The sequence below is a fragment of the Hyperolius riggenbachi genome, chromosome 10, assembly GCF_040937935.1.
Source record: "Hyperolius riggenbachi isolate aHypRig1 chromosome 10, aHypRig1.pri, whole genome shotgun sequence".
Taxonomy (NCBI): domain Eukaryota; kingdom Metazoa; phylum Chordata; class Amphibia; order Anura; family Hyperoliidae; genus Hyperolius; species Hyperolius riggenbachi.
This window is the reverse complement of record NC_090655.1, coordinates 247457040-247477093: the sequence shown is the minus strand read 5'-3', so window position 1 is coordinate 247477093 and position 20054 is coordinate 247457040. Positions and strand designations below refer to the sequence as shown.

At 43.3% G+C, this 20054-nt stretch overlaps 1 protein-coding gene across 1 annotated transcript in view; it reads right to left on the bottom strand.

The window, feature by feature from the left end:
- The window catches only part of LOC137537047 (uncharacterized), a 134527-nt gene that overhangs the window by 72302 nt on the left and 42171 nt on the right, over positions 1 to 20054 (bottom strand). Inside the window, exons 9-10 of the mRNA XM_068259196.1 lie at positions 13650 to 14975; positions 4375 to 5770 (exon numbers count right to left, since the gene is read on the bottom strand). Coding sequence (XP_068115297.1) covers positions 4375 to 5770; positions 13650 to 14975 — 2722 coding nt within the window. The remainder of the gene's footprint in view (positions 1 to 4374; positions 5771 to 13649; positions 14976 to 20054) is intronic.

Here is a 20054-nt window from a genome sequence, read left to right as displayed (position 1 = left end):
GTAGGCGTTTCCTTTGTATAAAATAACAAACAAGTGCCTCAGCTAGAATTTCAGTGCTTACTTGCTAACTGGTGTAGGTAGTGTAGGGACCAATTCTATGGAAGACAAGGGGAAAGAGGCACCCAATGTTATTGGGCATCTCTTCCCCCTTGTGTTACCCACCCTCCTTTGGACATTGAGTGCCTCTCCCCCCCCCTTGTGTTACCCAACCTTGGGAGGGTTGTTCTATTTGGTTAGGTGTTTACCACTCCTACAACCATTTGGAATCTTTTACCTAGAGAGCGACCAAGACCAGTTCATCTGGATACCCGAGTGGAGTCAGGTTTGTTCATCTGCACCTGCCTTCATTGGTCGGTTGTCTTTTAGCAACCCTCTTTTGTGAGTACCACCATCATTACATCATCCTTCTCGTGGTTACTTACCACACCATTGGGGCTCCCGTTGTCTCTGTCTTTTTTCACTCCAGGGTGTTCTTTGATCACCCTACACATCCAATTCTATGGAAGGAACTTCAATGTTAGTGAATTGATGCACTACAGAATCACTGCAGTCTGTTTTGGAAGCTAAGATCCTCTAATTTTACAACCCAGTTGTTTGTATTGCTACTTGAGTTCCAGCTTGCTGTGAAAGGGTTTTGAGATAGAGGGTTAATAATTGTTTGCGTATGATAGACCACTCCCCTTAGCCCCTGTTTTTCCCCATCAGTAACTGCAGGATGAGCACAGCTACCCTTGGTTATGTTAAGGTGCGTACACACATGCGACTATAGTCGTTTGAAACCATCGTTCCCCTTTCATTTCAAACGACGATCGTTTAAAAAAAAAAAAACAGCCAACGATCATTAAAGGGAAGGTCCAAGCAAAAAAAAAAAAAAAAATGAGTTTCACTTACCTAGGGCTTCTACCAGCCCCATGCAGCCATCCTGTGTCCTCGTAGTCACTCACTGCTGCTCCAGTCCCCCGCTGGCAGCTTTCTGACCTCGGAGGTCAGGGCCAAATTGCATACATTTTTACACACTCCCGCTAGTGCAGGAACATTAACACATACATTTTTACGCGTTAGTGGTGCAACGCGTAAATTTTTGTTCCTGCACTAGCTGGAATGCGTAAAAATGTATGCAATGTGGCCCTGACCTCCGAGGTCAGAAAGCTCCCAGCGGGGGACTAGAGCAGCAGTGAGTGACTACGAGAGCACAGGATGGCTACATGGGGCTGGTAGAAGCCCTAGGTAAGTGAAACTCATTTTTTTTTTTTGCTTGAACCTTCCCTTTAAGTCAAACAATGGACGAGCTAGATCGTTAAAAACGAAAGATCTGTCCTGGTGGATTTTTTTAAACGACGATCGTTAGCAAAAGTAGTACATCGTTAAGAAACTGCCATTCGTAGTAGGCAAGACATGCACACTTCGTTTTATAGTCACGGCACATTAAATTTTCCCCTCGCGATGTAACGTTTGTTCTATGGATTGTGCCCAGTGACGCGTTGTATACTACATGATTATACCATCATTTTTATTTTAACAGGACAAAGTGTATTTTTGTCAACACTACATTATCTAGATGCTCTATTACATACCGACAGTATGAAATAGAAATTTAGTTATGTCATATGCGTAACGTTTTACAGTGTAACGTACGTTTTGAACCATTCGTTACACGTAGGCGGAACTTGCTATGATGTCACTTCCAGGATCATTATGTGACGTTGTTCCGGATCGTTCGCTAACAAACGATCAGATCGTTACACACCTTTAAAAGCTAGGTCGTTCTTTCGTCAATTAAAAGATCGTTCGGCGTTCACAACGAACGATTGTTGTCGTATGTGTGTACGTAGCTTTAGACTAGGGATGGTCAATGAGATGCAAATCATTAAAAGTTCATGTAAGATTATGCAATATTGTATGCAAATGTGTGCAGCTTGAAACCAGACCAATCATTGCCACCTTGCAAGGATTCTATAGGTCTGTTTTCAAGCTGACTAAATTAGCATTCAGCAATTGCATAATCCTGTATGAACTCAGGACAATTTGCATCTCATAACATAACCTTCTCCCTTAAAGAGAACCTGTACTGAGTAAAATTATTTAAAATAAACACATGAAGTAACTTCAAATGAACATTACATGGTTACCTTGCCATCAGTTCCTCTCAGAAGCGCTCCATTTTCTTCTTACAGTGATCCCTTCCAGTTCTGACAACATTTTGTCAGAACTGAAATATATCAGTTGCTGTCAGTTATCAGTTGCTGTCAGTTACAGCTGAGAGGAGAACTGATGTGTCCATGTTTCCCTATGGCTCAAGTGGGCGATGTTACAGTTTAACAGTGTGCTGACCAGGAAGCTGTTATGGGGTAATAGCCATTTTCAAAATGGAGGATGGAGAATTCCATTGATCACAGTGGACAAACAGGACGCAGGAGAGGAAAAATAGATTGAGGAGTAGACTACATGGGAGGTAAGGATGACTTGTGTATGTTTATTTTGCCTTTTCATTTTCAGTTCAGGTTTTCTTTAAAGAAAATAACCATCGCCGTGGAGGGATTTGACTGGTAAATTCTCAAGATGGATACATCTGCACACAAAATGTGCACAATCCTGAATCATTTGCATCTCACTGACCATCCCTATTCAGGACTAGTAATTATGATTGGGAAGGGAATATTCAAAGCTGATATCAATTTCGCTCTCGTTTGTATGCTGGTTGGCATAAGGCTAAACCAAATCAGTAGCAACCGCATATAAATTGCAACACGGTTTGCATCAACCTGGAAAAACAGCATTTTATTGGTCATCTGGAATCAGGACCACTTAGACCTCCTCTTTGCAGGGATTGGTGGGAAGATTCCCCAAAGGACATTGTGGAGCAATGACAGCATTCAGGCATGAGAGGCGAACACAGATCTGATGTTTTATTTCTTTGTACAACAGAGCAAATTAAAATAATACAAAAGGAAAAGGATACGGCTCACTGTAACATGAGGAGGGAACAACAGGGATGAAAACAAAATACACAGGCTTGATATACATAGTAAAGGAGGAACTCCACCCATAACTATGCAAGTGCTAGGCCGGAGTCTCACTTGAAGTTCAACTAAACTCAGAATTTAGTCTCTGCTCTAAAAAGACATGCCACAACATGATAACCTTTATGGATAAAAACATTTCTTCATTACAAATTTATGAAAATCCTAAAAAAAAATGAAATGTGCAAGTTGGTTTTACTTGGATTCACTTTGCAGGGAACACTGAGGCTAGAGGCACACTAGGCAGCCCAGAAAACCATACATTTTCTGCATTTTGCATTTCTTCATTTTTTGGGTTTGTTTTTGAATGCGGTTTTCAATAGTTTCCCTTTATTATTGTAAAATGCAAAGGTATGCATTTTTTTTTATATGGCCTATAAACTTTAAATATGGGCAAAAATGCAGGCTAGTGTGCTCCTAGCCTGAAGAGGTTAGGCCTCAATGTGTACTGTATGGGGGGAGCTGCCTAGGTAAAGCTCCTGCAGTCTATTCACAGTTGCTGATCAGAACCAAATAGACACTTTGATCTGGGTAAGCAAACACAAAACACAAAGAACTGAATTTCTTCAGCAACTATGTGTGGAGTACAGACTTTTCACGGTGTGCTGTGCAAGGATTCAATTCCACTTTAACATCAGAGAGGTTGGAATCGGAGAGAATGAAAGCTCTTACAGGGGCTACCTGCATATGTAACAGTCTTCATTATTTAATTTTTTTTAGTTGAGGGGGGTTGTGTACGTTTATTCACAGTTGCACGCTTGTGTCTTCCGATGAAGCCCTTTCTCTGGGTGTAACAGGTTAGGCTAGAGTTGTGATCTGTACAGCATGTACATCTTTGTTTTTGTTTTTTGTTGTTTTTTTGCACAGATACCGTAGCCAAGGATGTTAGGGTAAACCCATATAGAAGTAGCACCATCCTTGATGGCCACCTGCTACATTACTAGTCAAATTTGTTTCATGCATGGCATGTATAAGCAAATATGCATATATATATTTACTACTATTTGTGGTCTATAGGATTTGAATTCATACCCAATAAATGTTATATTTCATAGGGATGTTAGGGCCATCCCTCTGGGAACGTGCTGCAGTAATTATTTCCCTTGTACCGCCCTTTTAGATTAAGTTGTTCATTTTATTATCCGTCCTAGGAGTAATCAGAAATAAGCTAAGGATCCCCTCACCACTAAAGTCCCAAAGACGCAAGAGAGGCCAGCGGATGACTCCACCCACCAGGCTCCACCTATAGCAGAGCAACCTTGTAGGCAAGTCTCCATAATAGAATATTGCCACTAGCAGAACAAACACGTTTGTAAAGTGCCCCCATCCACATTACCCATCTCAGGAGGTGTGCGTCTTTTGATGCGTAAACAGATGAGCTTTTTGAGTGAAACATTTCCCACACTCTGGACATGAAAAGGGCCGCTCGCCCGTGTGGGTTCTCTGGTGCGCAACAAGATGAGCCTTCCTGATGAAGCATTTCCCACACTCTGAACAGGAATAAGGGTGTTCTCCGGTGTGGCTGCGCTGGTGGGTCAGAAGGTTTCCCTTAGTGCCGTAACTCTTTCCACACTCTGAACAGGAAAAAGGACGATCGCCTGTGTGACTCCTCTGGTGCGAGATAAGGGACCACCTACGGGTGAAACATTTCCCACACTTTAGACATGTGAATGGACGCTCACCCGTGTGGCCTCTCTGGTGCTCAAGGAGGGATTCTTTCTGGGCAAAGCACTTCCCACAATCCGGACAGGTAAATGGACGCTCGCCTCTGTGGCACTTCTGGTGAATGATCACACGTCTTTTCTCACTGAATGTTTTCCCACACTCTGGACATGAAAAAGGTCTCTCGCTCGTGTGGGTTTTCTGGTGTCGGTGGAGCTCTACCCGAGAGATAAAAGTCTTCCCACACACTGAACATAAAAACGGACGCTCGCCAACGTGAATTTTCTGGTGGGCAATAAAGGCCCCTTTGAAATTGAATCTTTTCCCACACACAGAACAGGCAAAAGGTCGCTCATTTTTGTGGATTTTCTGGTGGTGGTTAAGGTCTCTTTTATCAATGAAATCCTTCCCACACTCTGAACACAAGAAAGGGCGCTCCCCCTTGTGACGCCTCTGGTGTGCGACAAGGACTGTTTTTGTAATGAATGCTTTATCACACTCAGGACAGGGAAAAGGGCGTTCCCCGGTGTGACTTCTCTGGTGTTTCTGAAGGTGTGCTTTGATAATGAAACTCTTCCCACACTCTGAACATAAAAAGGGGCGTACACCGGTGTGAATCCTCTGGTGTATGATGAGGTCTCCCTTTGTCTTGAAGCACTTCTGGCAATAAGAACATAAGAAAGGCCTCTCTACGGTGTGCACTCTCTGGTGTGAAGTAAGATATGATTTCCACATAAAGGATTTCCCACACTCTGAACATGACCAAGGACGCTCGCCAGAGTGAATTTTCAAATGGTTGTTTAGACGGTATTTAAAGGCGAAGCATTTCCCACACTGAGGGCATGGAAAGGTCTTCTGTTCTCCCGGGGCGGTGGTTGGAGATGTGGTGGGAGGTTGCTGGGGAATGTAATTGGGGTTATATATGGGTCGGATTTTTGGTTTAGTAGGGTCTGGTCGATACTCGTAGCAAAGTTTAGGTCTGTTCTTGTTAATAGGCCTTCCTCTTGGAGTGCGATATGGGACGCTGGTATTTCCTGTGTTAGAATTTGGAGATATGATTGGTGGTCCCTCTGGGGGTTTTCGTCCATCTGTTGGAGAAAATGGGAGCATGAAAAGGTTATTTTGCTGTGCAGCAGATGGGTATTATTGTAATGTGTAAAACTCATATTTGTTACATGAAAATTGCATCCAATTTTGAAGTTAGATACGTGATCATGTAGGAGGAAGAAAATAGGATAGTCCAAATTACTTAATTTGGACTATCATAATTTGGACAATCATATTTTCCTCCTCCTCTGATTTTTGTGGATACATTGTGTATTAGGACTCTCTAGTTTATCATGTGAGTGTTGTTTTGCATTTATAGGTCATTACGCTGTATACATATGTACTCCTTGCTGGTGTTTCTGTACATGGACCTTAATGTAAATATAATGGGGACAATACAGTCACACAGCTCTGCCATGGCAACGAGGACAACACAGTAACACAGCTCTGCCATGGCAACGGGGACAACACTGTCACACAGCCCTGCCATGGCAGCGGGGACAACACAGTAACACAGTCCTGCCATGGCAACAGGGACAACACAGTCACACAGTCCTGCCATGGCAGCGGGGACAACACAGTCACACAGTCCTGCCATGGCAACAGGGACAACACAGTCACACAGTCCTGCCATGGCAACAGGGACAACACAGTCACACAGTCCTGCCATGGCAACAGGGACAATAAAAACAGCAGATGTAAGAAGAAAAAGGGTAAGATAAAGTACACAATGTAGGCAGGAACTTTGCTCAGGACTGATCAGATTAGGAAAGCTGGCCTGCTCTCTGAACGGTTGTCAGATAATTAGTAGTTCCCGGATGTGATTTGCTCTGTCCTGGTTCCTGTTCCACTCATGGTTATACCAAGTCACATGTGGCAGGAAGATCACAAAGTTGGATTTTCAGATCATCCCTACCAGAGATGCCCGGTTATGCTAATATTCAGATATCAATTTTTCTCTAATTTGTATTTAGGTTGGGATCAGGCCAAACCAAATCAGCAGCAACCGCATACAAATTGCAACAAGGCTTGCATCAGCCTGGAAAACAGCATTCCATTGGCCATCTGGAATCAGGACCACTGAGACCTCCTCCTTGCAGGGATTGGTGGGAAGATTCCCAAGAGGACACAGCGGAGCAATGGCAGCATTCAGGCATGAGAGGCGAACACAGATCTGATCTTTTATTTCTTTGTACAACAGAACAAACCAAAATAATACAGAGGACACAGCTTACAGTAACATGAGGAGGGAACAACATGAATAAAAACAAACACACAGGCCTGATATACCTAGTAGAGGCGCAACTCTATACTAAACAAGTAAAAGGCCAGAGTTTTACTTTTAGTAAACTTGAAGCGAAAAAAAAAATGATATAATGAATGGTGTGTGTAATATGGATAAGGAGTAGAACATTAGAAGCAACGAAAATATTCTCAGATTTGTATTTTCAGATACAGTATAGTCTTTTTTTTTAATAACATAGCATCATACTGTCATATTAGCAGTTGACAAATCATACTCTGCATTTTAAACTATAAAACAAATCAGAAATATTCACGCTTTGAACTTTCCTGCAGTAAATTTTTTATCTCAAGTGGTTTCTCACCATTTCTTGGTTGTTTAAATACTCCAGAAAACAGATCCACTGTGCTGACTGACCCCCATACAAAAAAAAACGCACCCAAAAATGTAGAAATGCAAAATGCAGAAAACACATAATGTTCTGCACTGCCCAGTGTGCTTCTAACCTCAATACTCTCTGCAAAGTGAAACCAACTCGTACATTTTTTTTCTGCTCGCGGAAAAATCGCATACCTCGTGGAGGGAAAAAAAATGTCATCTGATTACAAAGGGGTCCTTCACAGTGAGAGTGGTTAAAATCTTACCTCAGAAAGTAGTTATGGCAAACTCTATGGCCTCAATTCACTAAGCTTATCTCCTGTGTTTAATAACGTTTCTAGAGCTATTACCATGGTGATGAGGCATGTAGTATTCAGGAAACATTTTATCTCAGGCAAACCTAAAGTTAACTCTTCTGTCTTTAAGTTAACTCTTCAATCCTTAAAATAACTCCAGAATTCTAAAAAGTTAAAGACAGCCTGTCTTTAATTAGCTGCGTGTGAAAATAACTACAGAGGAGGTAACTTAACAAATGAAGAGATAAGATACGTTTTCTCTTGCCTTATCTCCAGCATAATCTTCATGAATTGAGGCCAATATCTGCATTTAAAGAGGGTTCGGATGCTTTCCTTGCATTGAAGGGCAACCACGTCAATAATTTTTAGGCATATCTCAGAAGAGTTGATCCAGAGATTTATCTGACTCTGGAGTGGGGGAGGGATTTTTCCCTTTTAAGGCAAATTGGCCCAGGCATTGTAAGGTTTTTTTTTGCCTTCCCCTGGATCAACTGGGATATGCGCAGGTTCAGGATTGTGTGTTTTTTTTTTCTGGTTGCACAAATGTCTTTTTTCAACCAAACTGACTAGGTAACTATGTAAGAATTTGCAATAATGAGGAGTGTGAATGCCCCCCTCACTGGCAGAGGATCAGCAGTGGAGCCAGACAAGCTACAGGGAGATCCTGCATTATGGTTGTCCTTTTATAGCTTACTTACCTTAAAGTGGATCCGAGATGAACTTTTACTCATTGCATAATTGTGTTCCTTTCATATAGTTTATAGGGCATTCCTCAAGCCAAATACTTTGTTTTGTTTTAATACTAATTCCCTATAAACTAAACGAGCCTCGCCCACAGCTCCTTTTGTGCCTTGGCACTGTAGCAAGGGTTTATGGGAGCTCAGTCTGGGCAAGAGGAGGAGGTTACTAGCCATTGATTTCAGAGGCAGAAAGGAGGAGGGAGGAGGAGAGGATACTGAATTTACACACAGGCAAGCGGATAGCATCTCCAGCCCTCAGCCTGTGACAAACAGAACATGGCTGCCCTCATTGTATCACAGGAATAAATAATCAAACTTTTGAAACTGTTTGCAGCTAGATTTGCTGTGTAAACCATCTAAACTTTAGATAAGATATATAGACAAGCTACTTGTTATAGTTAGTTTTTCATCTCGGATCCACTTTAAGGCTGCTTACACACTAAGACGTTACAGGCGCACGTTAGTGCGCCTGTAACGCTCACCCAACGCACAGCAATGTAACACAAGTGGGCTGTTCACACAGCCCACGTTGCGTTACATGTAACGCTGCACGTTCTGCCGAAAGTGCAGCATGCTACGGCATTAGAGCGGCTATAGCCGCGTTAGACTGTTTGCACATGCGCAGTGGGGGGTGAGAGGAGGCGGGGAGATGCTGCTACAGTAGACGCGCACATGGCTACTTAATATTCACTGCACTGGCGGCCGCTGATTGGCCGGCGGGACCACGTGATGCGGAGTGTCTCGCTCCCCATCTCATGGTCCCGCCGGCCAATCAGTGCCACTCTGGGGGACCTTATACGGATAGAGCCGCCTAACGCGGCTCACTCTACCATCCTCTCCCGCACCACCATGCGTTGCATTAGGTGCACGTTATGCGACCTTAAGACGTTGCGTCTTGGTGTGCAAGTAGCCTAAGGGTCAATGGTAAAAGAGATATACAAATGTCCGCCCGAATGAAGCCCATCTTGTGAAAAAGTGAACGCAAAGTACGACTCCCTCCGTCCAGGATGATGCTATGTGCCTATTAGTATTACTAGAATGCATTTATATGCTGCCTACACATGTTCTGCAGCACTTTACAGAGTACATCAAACACATTATTATTATTAATAAGCTTTTGTACAGCGACGACATTCCACAGCGCTTTACTTTACAGAGTACACTGCACACTCCTTAACAGCTGTCCCCAGAGGAGCTCACAATCTAATATCCTACAGCAGCCCAGGGCCAATGCTTGAGGCAGACCTGTGCACCTGCCAGGTGTAGCAGGAATCATACATAAAAACTCCATGCAGATAGTGTCCTAGTTGGGAATTAAACCTCTGATACTTGTGGACCAGTGGTTAACTAATGTTGCCACATATCAGTCTTACTGACCAGCAATGTCTAACCAAGATGGCCAACCTTAGCATTATGAGTTGATGCTTGAAAATGGACCAATCACACACAGCAGCTGCTTTTGATTGGTCGGTTTCCAAGCTGCCTATATTTTCATAAATCTGAATCATTTTCATTGGCTAACAATGTTATAATGGACCTGATCTATTGAGGCTGACCAGGGCTGAACCGCTGCTGGGAACCTGCGAGATCAGCAAACTGGGACTGGATTCTTTCACAAAACATAAGCTTCTAAGTGGAAAAAGTCAGCTTCCCCTCGCTTGGGTCAATTCAGATCATAGTGAGGATTGCTAAAAAGTTAGCAGTTGTGAATTTTCAGTCATGAGCACCACTATTTTGTGTACGTTTATTCACAGTTGCACGCTTGCGTCATCTGACAAAGCCCTTTCTCTGGGCGAAACATGTTAGGCTTGAGTTCTGAACTGCACAGTACCTGAACATTTTTTTGTACAGCTATAGTAGGTCAGGAAATGAGATATATATATATATATATAGTGAATTCTCAGTCATGAGCACCACTTGCATAGTTGTCTGTAATAAATGTAGGTCATCTGGTATTTGCTACAAAACATTGAAAAAACATTTTCTGCACTGCAGGTGCTACATTCGGCTTTGATTGCATGATTGCCATCTTTTAGCAATTCTCGGCTATAAGCGTAGATGACCCTGGCAGGGTAGGTCAACCTTCACTGCTATATAGACGATTTTTAGCATTGGCCTCTTCAGCCTCCATATATCAATGTCCCTAGGGCTTATCCCAGGCATGGGCAAACTTGGCCCTCCAGCTGTTAAGGAACTACAAGTCCCACAATGCATTGCAGGAGTCTTACAGCCACAGCCATGACTCATAAAAGGCAAATGCATTGTGGGACTTGTAGTTCCTTAACAGCTGGAGGGCCAAGTTTGCCCATGCCTGGCTTATCCAGTCCAGCCAATCACAAGCATAAGAATAACTGCATATTTAATGCAAATTGCATGCGGTTCAGAATAGGACCAACCAAATGTACTTCCCATCACTCTAGATTAGCCAAATGCCATGCCGCATACAATTTTCATTGAATTTGCATGCAAGACAGAATTATTAGCCGTCACTGGCCATATCTACTCTACAGGACAAGTCCGGATCCTTCCCATCTGGACAGTCAGCGACTAGTTATTATCAGTCCCGCAGCCCGTGCCCAGAGTGATGGCCCTAACATATGTATAAAATATAACCTTTATTGGGTATGTATTAAAATGACACTGAAGCAAAAAAAAAAAACAAAACAAAAAAAACCCTTATGATATAATGAATTGTTTGTGTAGTACGGATAAGGAATAGAACATTAGAAGCAAAGGAAAGAGTTTCATATTTTTATTATCTTATATTTTTTAATTTCAGTTAGCGGTTTTTCTATAACATTGTATCATTCTCTAATATTTGCAGTTTATAAACCACACTCTGTATTTTAAACTATGAAACAGAGCAAAGCTAATGACCCTTTGAACTCCCCTGCAGTAAAACCTTACACAAACCAGGAACAGTGAGAGCTAGGTTGAGAGAAGCGCTCCATAAAATAGCACTGCTCTCAGACTAAATTAGTCGGAGAGCTCAGTGAAGCTCTTTCGTATAGAAAACAACTGAAGTTTATTAACTCTTCCTTTACCAAAAACAATAGGAGACCCATATCTGCGCTACTAATGTTCTGTTTCTTAGCTGTACTACACATACAAATCATATCACAAGTTTATTTTCACTTCAGATTCCCTTTTAAATCAACAGAAAGGGTTTTGATCCTTGATGGTTACCTGTAACCTCCAAGTATCTGTGGGATGAGAGAGACCAGCAGCCCAATGGTGCAGTATCGCTGGACAACGGGGTAAAAGAAAATGTGTATAAGTATTATACTCACGAGGGTGGGTTGCAAAACTTGCAACCATCGTCTGAGCCTGTGGGAATATAACCGTCCCTGCTTGTTTCCCAGGTGCAGATGCTGGTCGGTCGCTCTCCTAAATTAGTGGCGAGGACTCCAATAAGTCCTCATCACTAAGAACCCCTTGGGGTATGGACTATACTAAAAACACTGGTTGAGGTGCCCTTGGTGATATACTACTATAGATGGTTATATAGATGAAAAGTGTAATATCTTACCTCTTCAGAAAGACAAGCCATTGGTTAAGGGAATAAGTATATTAATGCACTATAGACAATGCATTTTGCGGGTCTTGGCCTGCTTCTTCAGGCCGATACAAGTGCCTACTTTGAAGACCTGTAAAACGCATTGTCTATAGTGCATCGATAAAACATACTTTTTCCATTAACCAATGGTTTGTCCTTCTCAGAAGGTAAGATATTACAATTCTCATCTATATAATTATCTATAGTAGGCTATCACTAAGGATGCCTCCAACAGTGTTTTTAGCATTAAAATAAAAAGGTAGTAAATGGGTCTATACATGCCATGCATGAAGGATTGGACCAGTGATGTAGGAGGTGTCCACCTGGAGGGTGGTGCTATCCTACATGGGTTCACCCCAATTATTCTCAGCCTAATGTGTCTGGCCAGGAAAGTGTGTGTAGGTCATAGGAAGAAACTGAACACCAACAATTCTCCCGGCAAGTATAGCCAGATGGGAAAAAGCACTGGTCCAACAGGACAGTACAATATGCAGGTGCATTACAGATCACACCCAGAGCCCAACATATTGCACCCAGAGAATGGGCAAAGGGCATGGTCCCTGGACACATACAAACAACTGTGAACATATAACTAATAACTAACTATAAAACATGACCTTGTACAGTGCTGCATAATATGTTGGTGCTTTATAAATACAGTAAATAAATAAAAATAACGCCCCACCACCAACAGCTCTGATAGAGGCTACATCAGGGGTCTCAAACTCAATTTACCTGGGGGGCCGCAGGAGGCAAAGTCAGGATGAGGCTGGGCCGCATAAGGAATTTCACAATAGCGGCGCGTCGCCGCCTCTGCCCGCACCGCTCACTCTTCCTTCACAGAGTGGGGCAGGGAGAGGCGGCGATCCGTGCGGCGATTGACGTCAGGAGGGGCAGAGCTGAGGCTGAAAGCTCTGCCCCTTCCAGGAAATGCCGGCGGATTGCCCCCCGGGCGATTTGGGGGCTCTGCAGCCCTCGTTTAGCGGCGGGGATGCAGCGGATTACTTGGGAGCACTGAAGCGAACTATAAGGAAGCATTTGCCGGCGAGGGCCACAAAATATTGTATCGAGGGCCCGCGAGTTTGAGATCCCTGGGCTACGCGTGTGTGTGTGTGTGTGTGTTCACAGTTGCACACTTGTGTCCCAAAGAAGCCCTTTCTCTGGGTGAAACATGATAGGCTAGACCTGTAATCTGTACAGCACCTGAATTTTATTTTTTTCTTTTGCAGATACAGAAGGCCAATAAATATAGAAGTAGCATCACCGCCGGTGGAAACCTGCTACACTACTGGTCCAATTTGTTTCATGCATGGCATGTACAAGCATATATACTTACTACTATTTTTGACCTATTGATTTAATTACATACCCATATTTTAAAAGGTACGTTAGAGCCATCACTCTGGGAAAGTGCTGCAGTATTTCCCTTGTACCACCCTTTCAAGTTATTATCAGTCCTAGTCCCAAAGATGCAACAGAAGACAGCGCCGCATGACTCCATCCACCAGGCTCCACCTATAGCAGAGTGACTTTGTAGTCAATTCTCCTCTCCATCATAGTATATTGCTGCTAGCAGAACAATTACGTTTGTAAAGTACCACCATACTCATTACCCATCTCAGGAGGTGTGTGTCTTTTGATGCGTAAACAGATGAGCTTTTTGAGTGAAACATTTCCCACACTCTGGACATGCAAAGGGCCGCTCACCCGTGTGGGTTCTCTGGTGCGCAACAAGATGAGCTTTCCGAATGAAACATTTCCCACAGTCTGAACAGGAATAAGGGTGTTCTCCGGTGTGGCTGCGCTGGTGGGTCAGAAGGTTTCCCTTAGTGCCATAACTCTTCCCACACTCTGAACAGGCATAAGGCCGATCTCCTGTGTGACTCCTTTGGTGCGAGATAAGGGACCACTTACGAGTGAAACATTTCCCACACTCTAGACATGTGAATGGACGCTCACCCGTGTGGCCTCTCTGGTGCTCAAGGAGGGATTCTTTCTTGGTAAAGCACTTCCCACAATCTGGGCAGGTAAATGGACGCTCACCTCTGTGGCACTTCTGGTGAATGATCACACGTCTTTTCTCGCTGAATGTTTTTCCACACTCTGGACATGAAAAAGGCCTCTCGACCGTGTGGGTTTTCTGGTGTCGGTGGAGCTCTACCCGAGAGATGAAAGTCTTCCCACACACTGAACATAAAAACGGACGCTCCCCAATGTGAATTCTCTGGTGAGCAATAAAGGCCCCTTTGAAATTGAATCTTTTCCCACACACAGAACAGGCAAAAGGTCGCTCGTTTTTGTGGATTTTCTGGTGGATGTGAAGGTCCGTTTTAGCAATGAAATCCTTCCCACACTCTGAACATAAGAAAGGGCGATCCCCCTTGTGACGCCTCTGGTGTGCGACAAGGTCGGTTTTCGTAATGAATGCTTTATCACACTCGGGACAGGGGAAAGGGCGTTCCCCGGTGTGACTCTTCTGGTGTTTCTGAAGGTGTGCCTTGATAATGAAACTCTTCCCACACTCTGAACACAAAAAGGGGCGCACACCGGTGTGAATCCTCTGGTGTATGATCAGGTCTCCCTTTGTCTTGAAGCACTTCTGGCAATAAGAACATGAGAAAGGCCTCTCTCCGGTGTGCACTCTCTGGTGTGCTTTAAGATACGATTTCCATGTAAAGCATTTCCCACACTCTGAACATGACCAAGGACGCTCGCCAGAGTGAATTTTCTGATGGATGTTAAGGCGATATTTAAAGGCGAAGCATTTCCCACACTGAGGGCATGGAAAGGTCTTCTGTTCTCCCGGAGCAGTGGTTGGAGATGTAGTGGGAGGTTGCTGAGGTATGTAATTGGGGTTATATATTGGTCGTATTTTTGGTTTAGTAGGGTCTGGTCGATACTCGTAGCAAAGTTTAGGTCTGTTATTAATAGGCCTTCCTCTTGGAGTGCGATATGGGACGCTGGTATTTCCTGTGTTACAATTTGGAGATATGATTGGAGGTCCCTCTGGGGGTTTCCCGAGATTGCGTCCATCTGTTGGAGAAAACGTGAGCATGAAAAGAAGGTTACTTTGCTGTGCAGTGTATGGGCGTTATTGTAGTGTGTAAAAATCATATTTGTTATACGAAAATCGCATCCAATTTTGAAGTTAGATATGTGATCATGTAGGTTATACTTCATTCATATGCATGAGAAAATTGAATTAAAACGCAATGAAACTAAAGAAGAATATGAACACCCCCCCTCCCCCAAAAAATGTGTGTGTGAATGTGTGCGTGTGCGTGTAAAACAGAGTAGCAAAAAAGAAAAACATAGACAGGCAAGGCACAAGATCACAGGGATAAGTGTGAAGGCAGCCTAATACAGTCACACAGCTCTGTCAGGGCAACAGGGACAACCGTCACCAGTCTTGCCATGGCAACGGGGACATCATAGTCACACAGCTCTGCCATGGCAACAGGGACAACACAGTCGCACAGTTCTGCCATGGCAATGGGGACAGTCATAGCAGCAGATGTAAGAAGAAGCAGGGTAAAATAAAGTACACAATGTAGGCAGGAACTTTGCTCAGGACTGATCAGATTTGGAAAGCTGGCCTGCTCTCTGAACTGATTAACCAACTCTCAGGTAACTAATCAGTAGTTTCCGGATATGATTAGCTCTGTGCCAGTTCCTGTTCCACTCATGGTTATGCCACGTCTCATGTGGCAGGAAGATCACAAAGTTGGATTTTCAGATCATCCCTACCAGAGATGCTTGTTATGCTAATATTCAGAGCTGATGCCAATTTTGCTCTAATTTGTATGCAAGTTGGGATCAGGCCAAACCAAATCAGCAGCAAACACATACAAATTGCAACAAGGTTTGCATCAACCTGGAAAATAGTATTTAATTGGTCATCTTTAATCAGGACCATTGAGACAGGGCTGTGGAGTCGGTACAAAAATCTTCCGACTGCAACTAATCAGTTTATGAAATCACAGACTCCAGGTACCCAAGATGGCCCAGACTCCGACTCCACAGCCCTGCACTGAGACCTCCTCCTTGCAGGGATTGGTTGGAATATTCCCCAGAGGGCACCGTGGAGCAATGACAGCATTCAGGCATGAGAGATGAACACAGATCTGGTCTTTTATTTCTTTGTACAACAGAACAAATCAAAATAATACAGAGGAAAAGGACACGGCTTACAATAACATGAGGAGGGAACAACGGGGATAAACGCAAAACGGACAAACAGGCACGATATACAAAGTCACGGAGGAACTCCATAACTAAGGGAGTGCAAGGCCCGGCGTTTCACTTAAAACAACCCTGAAGTGAAAAAAAAGAAGCTTATGATATAATGAATTGTATGTGTAGTATGAATAATTAATGGTGCATTAGCAGTAAAGAAAAAAAAAAAAAAGTCTAATTTTTATTTTCAGTTCTATAGTTTTTTTTTTTTTTTAATAACACTGCATCATACTGTCATATATGCAGTTTACAAACCACACACTGTATTTTTAACTATAAAAACAAAGCAGAAATAATGACCCTTTGAACTTTCCTGCAGTGAAACCTTATCCCAAGTTGTCTTTCACTGTTTCTTTGCTCTGTAAATGCTTTAGACAACAGCAATGTAATTAACCGAAGTTGAGTCGGAGAGCTCAGAGAAGCTCTTTTGCATAGATAACAACTGAAGTTTAACTCATCCCGCACTGGAAAAGAATATGAGACTGTTCTTTGCTACTAATGTTCTAATTTCTTAGCTGTGGTACACGTACAATTCATTATCTTAGTGTTATTTTTGCTCCAGGTTTGTCTCTGCTCTAAAAGATTAGCCACAGCATGATAACCTTTATGGGAAAAAAAAAGTCTTCATTACAATGGATGGAAATCCTACAAAGGAAAAAAAAAAAAAAAATTGGTTTCACTTTGCAGGGAGTACTGAGGCACACTAGGCAGTGCAGAAAGTCATTCGTTTTCTGCGTTTCTACATTTTGGGGGTGCAATTTTGTAGGGGGGGGGGGGGTGGTCAGTCAGCACAGTGGATCTGCATACTTGTTCCACATGGTGGGTGGGGTAAGGGAGGAAAAAATGCTGCTCTCGGCTATCCGAAGTGATCCGCCAGGATGGATCACTAGCTGAGCAGCTGAGAGGGGTCAGGGGCTGCTGTACACATGCTGGATTTCTTGGCAGAGGCAGTAAGTTTACCAGCCACCTCGGCTGAGTTTCATTTGGAGTGTGTACAGAGCCTTAGGTTTCACTCTCAACTGAAAACACAAGCGGTATGCGATTCTTCCAAAATGTCCATTGCTGCACCTCTATGGTATTACAATGCCATTTAATGCGTTCCCGTGTGATCTGGCACACAAACGAGGGGGGGGGATATTAAGACGTGCAAGAAAGTTTCTACAAAAAAAACCCCTAAAAAAAAAAAACAAAAAAAAAAAAACACCCACGAATAATTGCAAACACAAATCTTTGCATGCGGAATTTGCAATAACGAGTGTGATTGGCCCCCTCACTGGCAGAGGATCAGCAGTGGAGCCAGAAAAGCTGCAGAGAGATTGTGTGATGGTTGTCCATCTATAGCTTACTTACATTAAAGAGGACCTGAACTCTTGCACAGGACAGAAGGAAAACGGAGAAATGCACCCTGTATGTATTTAGAGAGTTTAGTGTGTCTAATTCCCCCTCATCTGTGTCTAATCACAAGTTGTAATTTGATCTCTCCCCTGTCACCTGACAAGGCAGATAAGCTCATTTGTAAACACAGGATGTTAAGCCTATGTCTGCTTTCTTGAAAGCAGGAAGTAGACAAACTGCAGATGTATTGCAGGATTTGTATCAGCTAATTAAAGATTATGAGGTTGCGTATCTTTTACAGCAGAGAGGAAGTTCAGGTCCGCTTTAAAGTGGATCCGAGATGAAAAACGAACTATAACAAATAACGTGTCTATACAGTATATCTTATCTAAAGTTTAGATAGTTTACACAGTAAGTCTAGCTGCAAACAGCTTCAATAGTATAGGATTCGGTAATCCTGTGATACGAGAGCAGCCATATTCTGATTGTCATCATTACACAGGCAAGCTGCTCTGCATCTCCACCCCTCAGCCTGTGACAACTCCATTCCTCTACACCCCCTTGGCTCTGAAATCTCTGGCTGGTAACGCCTCATCCTCCTTTGGGAAAAGCCTCCTCCTCTAAAAACTGACCTCCCATGAGCACTTGCTACATGGGACTCAAAATGCCTAGGCGCTGGAGGAGCTGTGGACGAGGATTGTTTAGTTTAGGGAATTAGGGTATTAAAACAAATAAAAAAAGTATTTGGCTTGAGGAACGCCCTATAAACTATATGTAAGCGGCACAATTATGCAATGAGTAAAAGTTTATCACGGATCCACTTTAAGGGTCGATGGTAACAGAGATATACAAATGAATAAACCCAATCTTGTGAAAAAGTGAACATAAAGTAAAGACTCCTTCCGTCCAAGTGAATACTACATGCCCTTTTATTATTACTAGAACACATTTATATGCTGACTACAAATTTTCTGCAGCGCTTTGCAGTGTACACATTATTAATTATTATTATTATTAAGCATTTATACAGCGCCGACATTCCACAGAGCTTTACAAAGTACACCGGACACTCCTTAACAACTGTCCCCAGAGGCGCTCACAATCTAGGGCTGAAGCGGGCTGAACCGCCGTGGGAAACCTGCGAGATCAGCAAACCGGGACTGGATTCTTTCATTAAACATAAGCTTCTAGGTGAAAAAAGTCGACTTCCCTCACTTAAGTCATTTGAGATTATAGTGAGCAATGCTAAAAAGTTAGCCGTCGTGAATTTTCAGTCATGAGCACCACTATTTTGTGTATGTTTATTCACAATTGCAAGCTTGCGTCCTCCGACAAAGCCCTTTCTCTGGGCGAAACATGTAGGCTAGATTTCTGATCTGTACAGTACGTGAACTTTTTTTTTTTTGTACAGATATAATAGGCCAAGAAATGTTACGGTAAACTCATATAGAAGTAGCACCACCCCCCAGTGGGAACCTGCTACATTACTGGTCCAATTTGTTTCATGCATGGCATGTACAAGCATATAGATTTACTACTATTTGTGACCTTTTGATTTTAATGTATACCCAATAAAGGTTATATTTTAAAGGTACATTACAGCCATCACTCAAGGAACGTACAGCAGTAATTATTTCCCTTGCACTGCCCTTTTAAGATAAGTTTTTCATTTTATTTTATTATCAGTTCTAGGAGTAATCAGAAAGATGCTGAAAACTTCACCGCTCAAGTCCCGATGACGCAACAGAAGACAGCGGGTGACTCCGCCCACTAGACCACCTTAAGCAGAGCAACCATGTAGGCAAGTCTCTTCTCCATCATAGAATATTGCCGCTAGCAGAACAATCACGTTTGTAAAGTGCCCCCATCCACGTTACCCATCTCAGGAGGTGTGCGTCTTTTGATGCGTAAACAGATGAGCTTTTTGAGTGAAACATTTCCGACACTCTGGACATGCAAAGGGCCGCTCGCCTGTGTGGGTTCTCTGGTGCGCAACAAGATGAGCTTTCCGGATGAAGCATTTCCCACACTCTGAACAGGAATAAGGGTGTTCTCCGGTGTGGCTGCGCTGGTGGGTCAGAAGGTTTCCCTTAATGCTGAAACTCTTCCCACACTCTGAACAGGCATAAGGCCGATCTCCTGTGTGACTCCTCTGGTGCGAGAAAAGGGATCTCTTACGAGTGAAACATTTCCCACACTCTAGACATGTGAATGGACGCTCACCCGTGTGGCCTCTCTGGTGCTCAAGGAGGGATTCTTTCTGGGCAAAGCACTTCCCACAATCTGGGCAGGTAAATGGACGCTCACCTCTGTGGCATTTCTGGTGAATGATCACACGTCTTTTCTCGCTGAACGTTTTCCCACACTCTGGACATGAAAAAGGCCTCTCGACCGTGTGGGTTTTCTGGTGTCGGTGGAGCTCTACCCGAGAGATGAAAGTCTTCCCACACACTGAACATAAAAACGGACGCTCCCCAATGTGAATTCTCTGGTGAGCAATAAAGGCCCCTTTGTAGTTGAAACTTTTCCCACACACAGCAC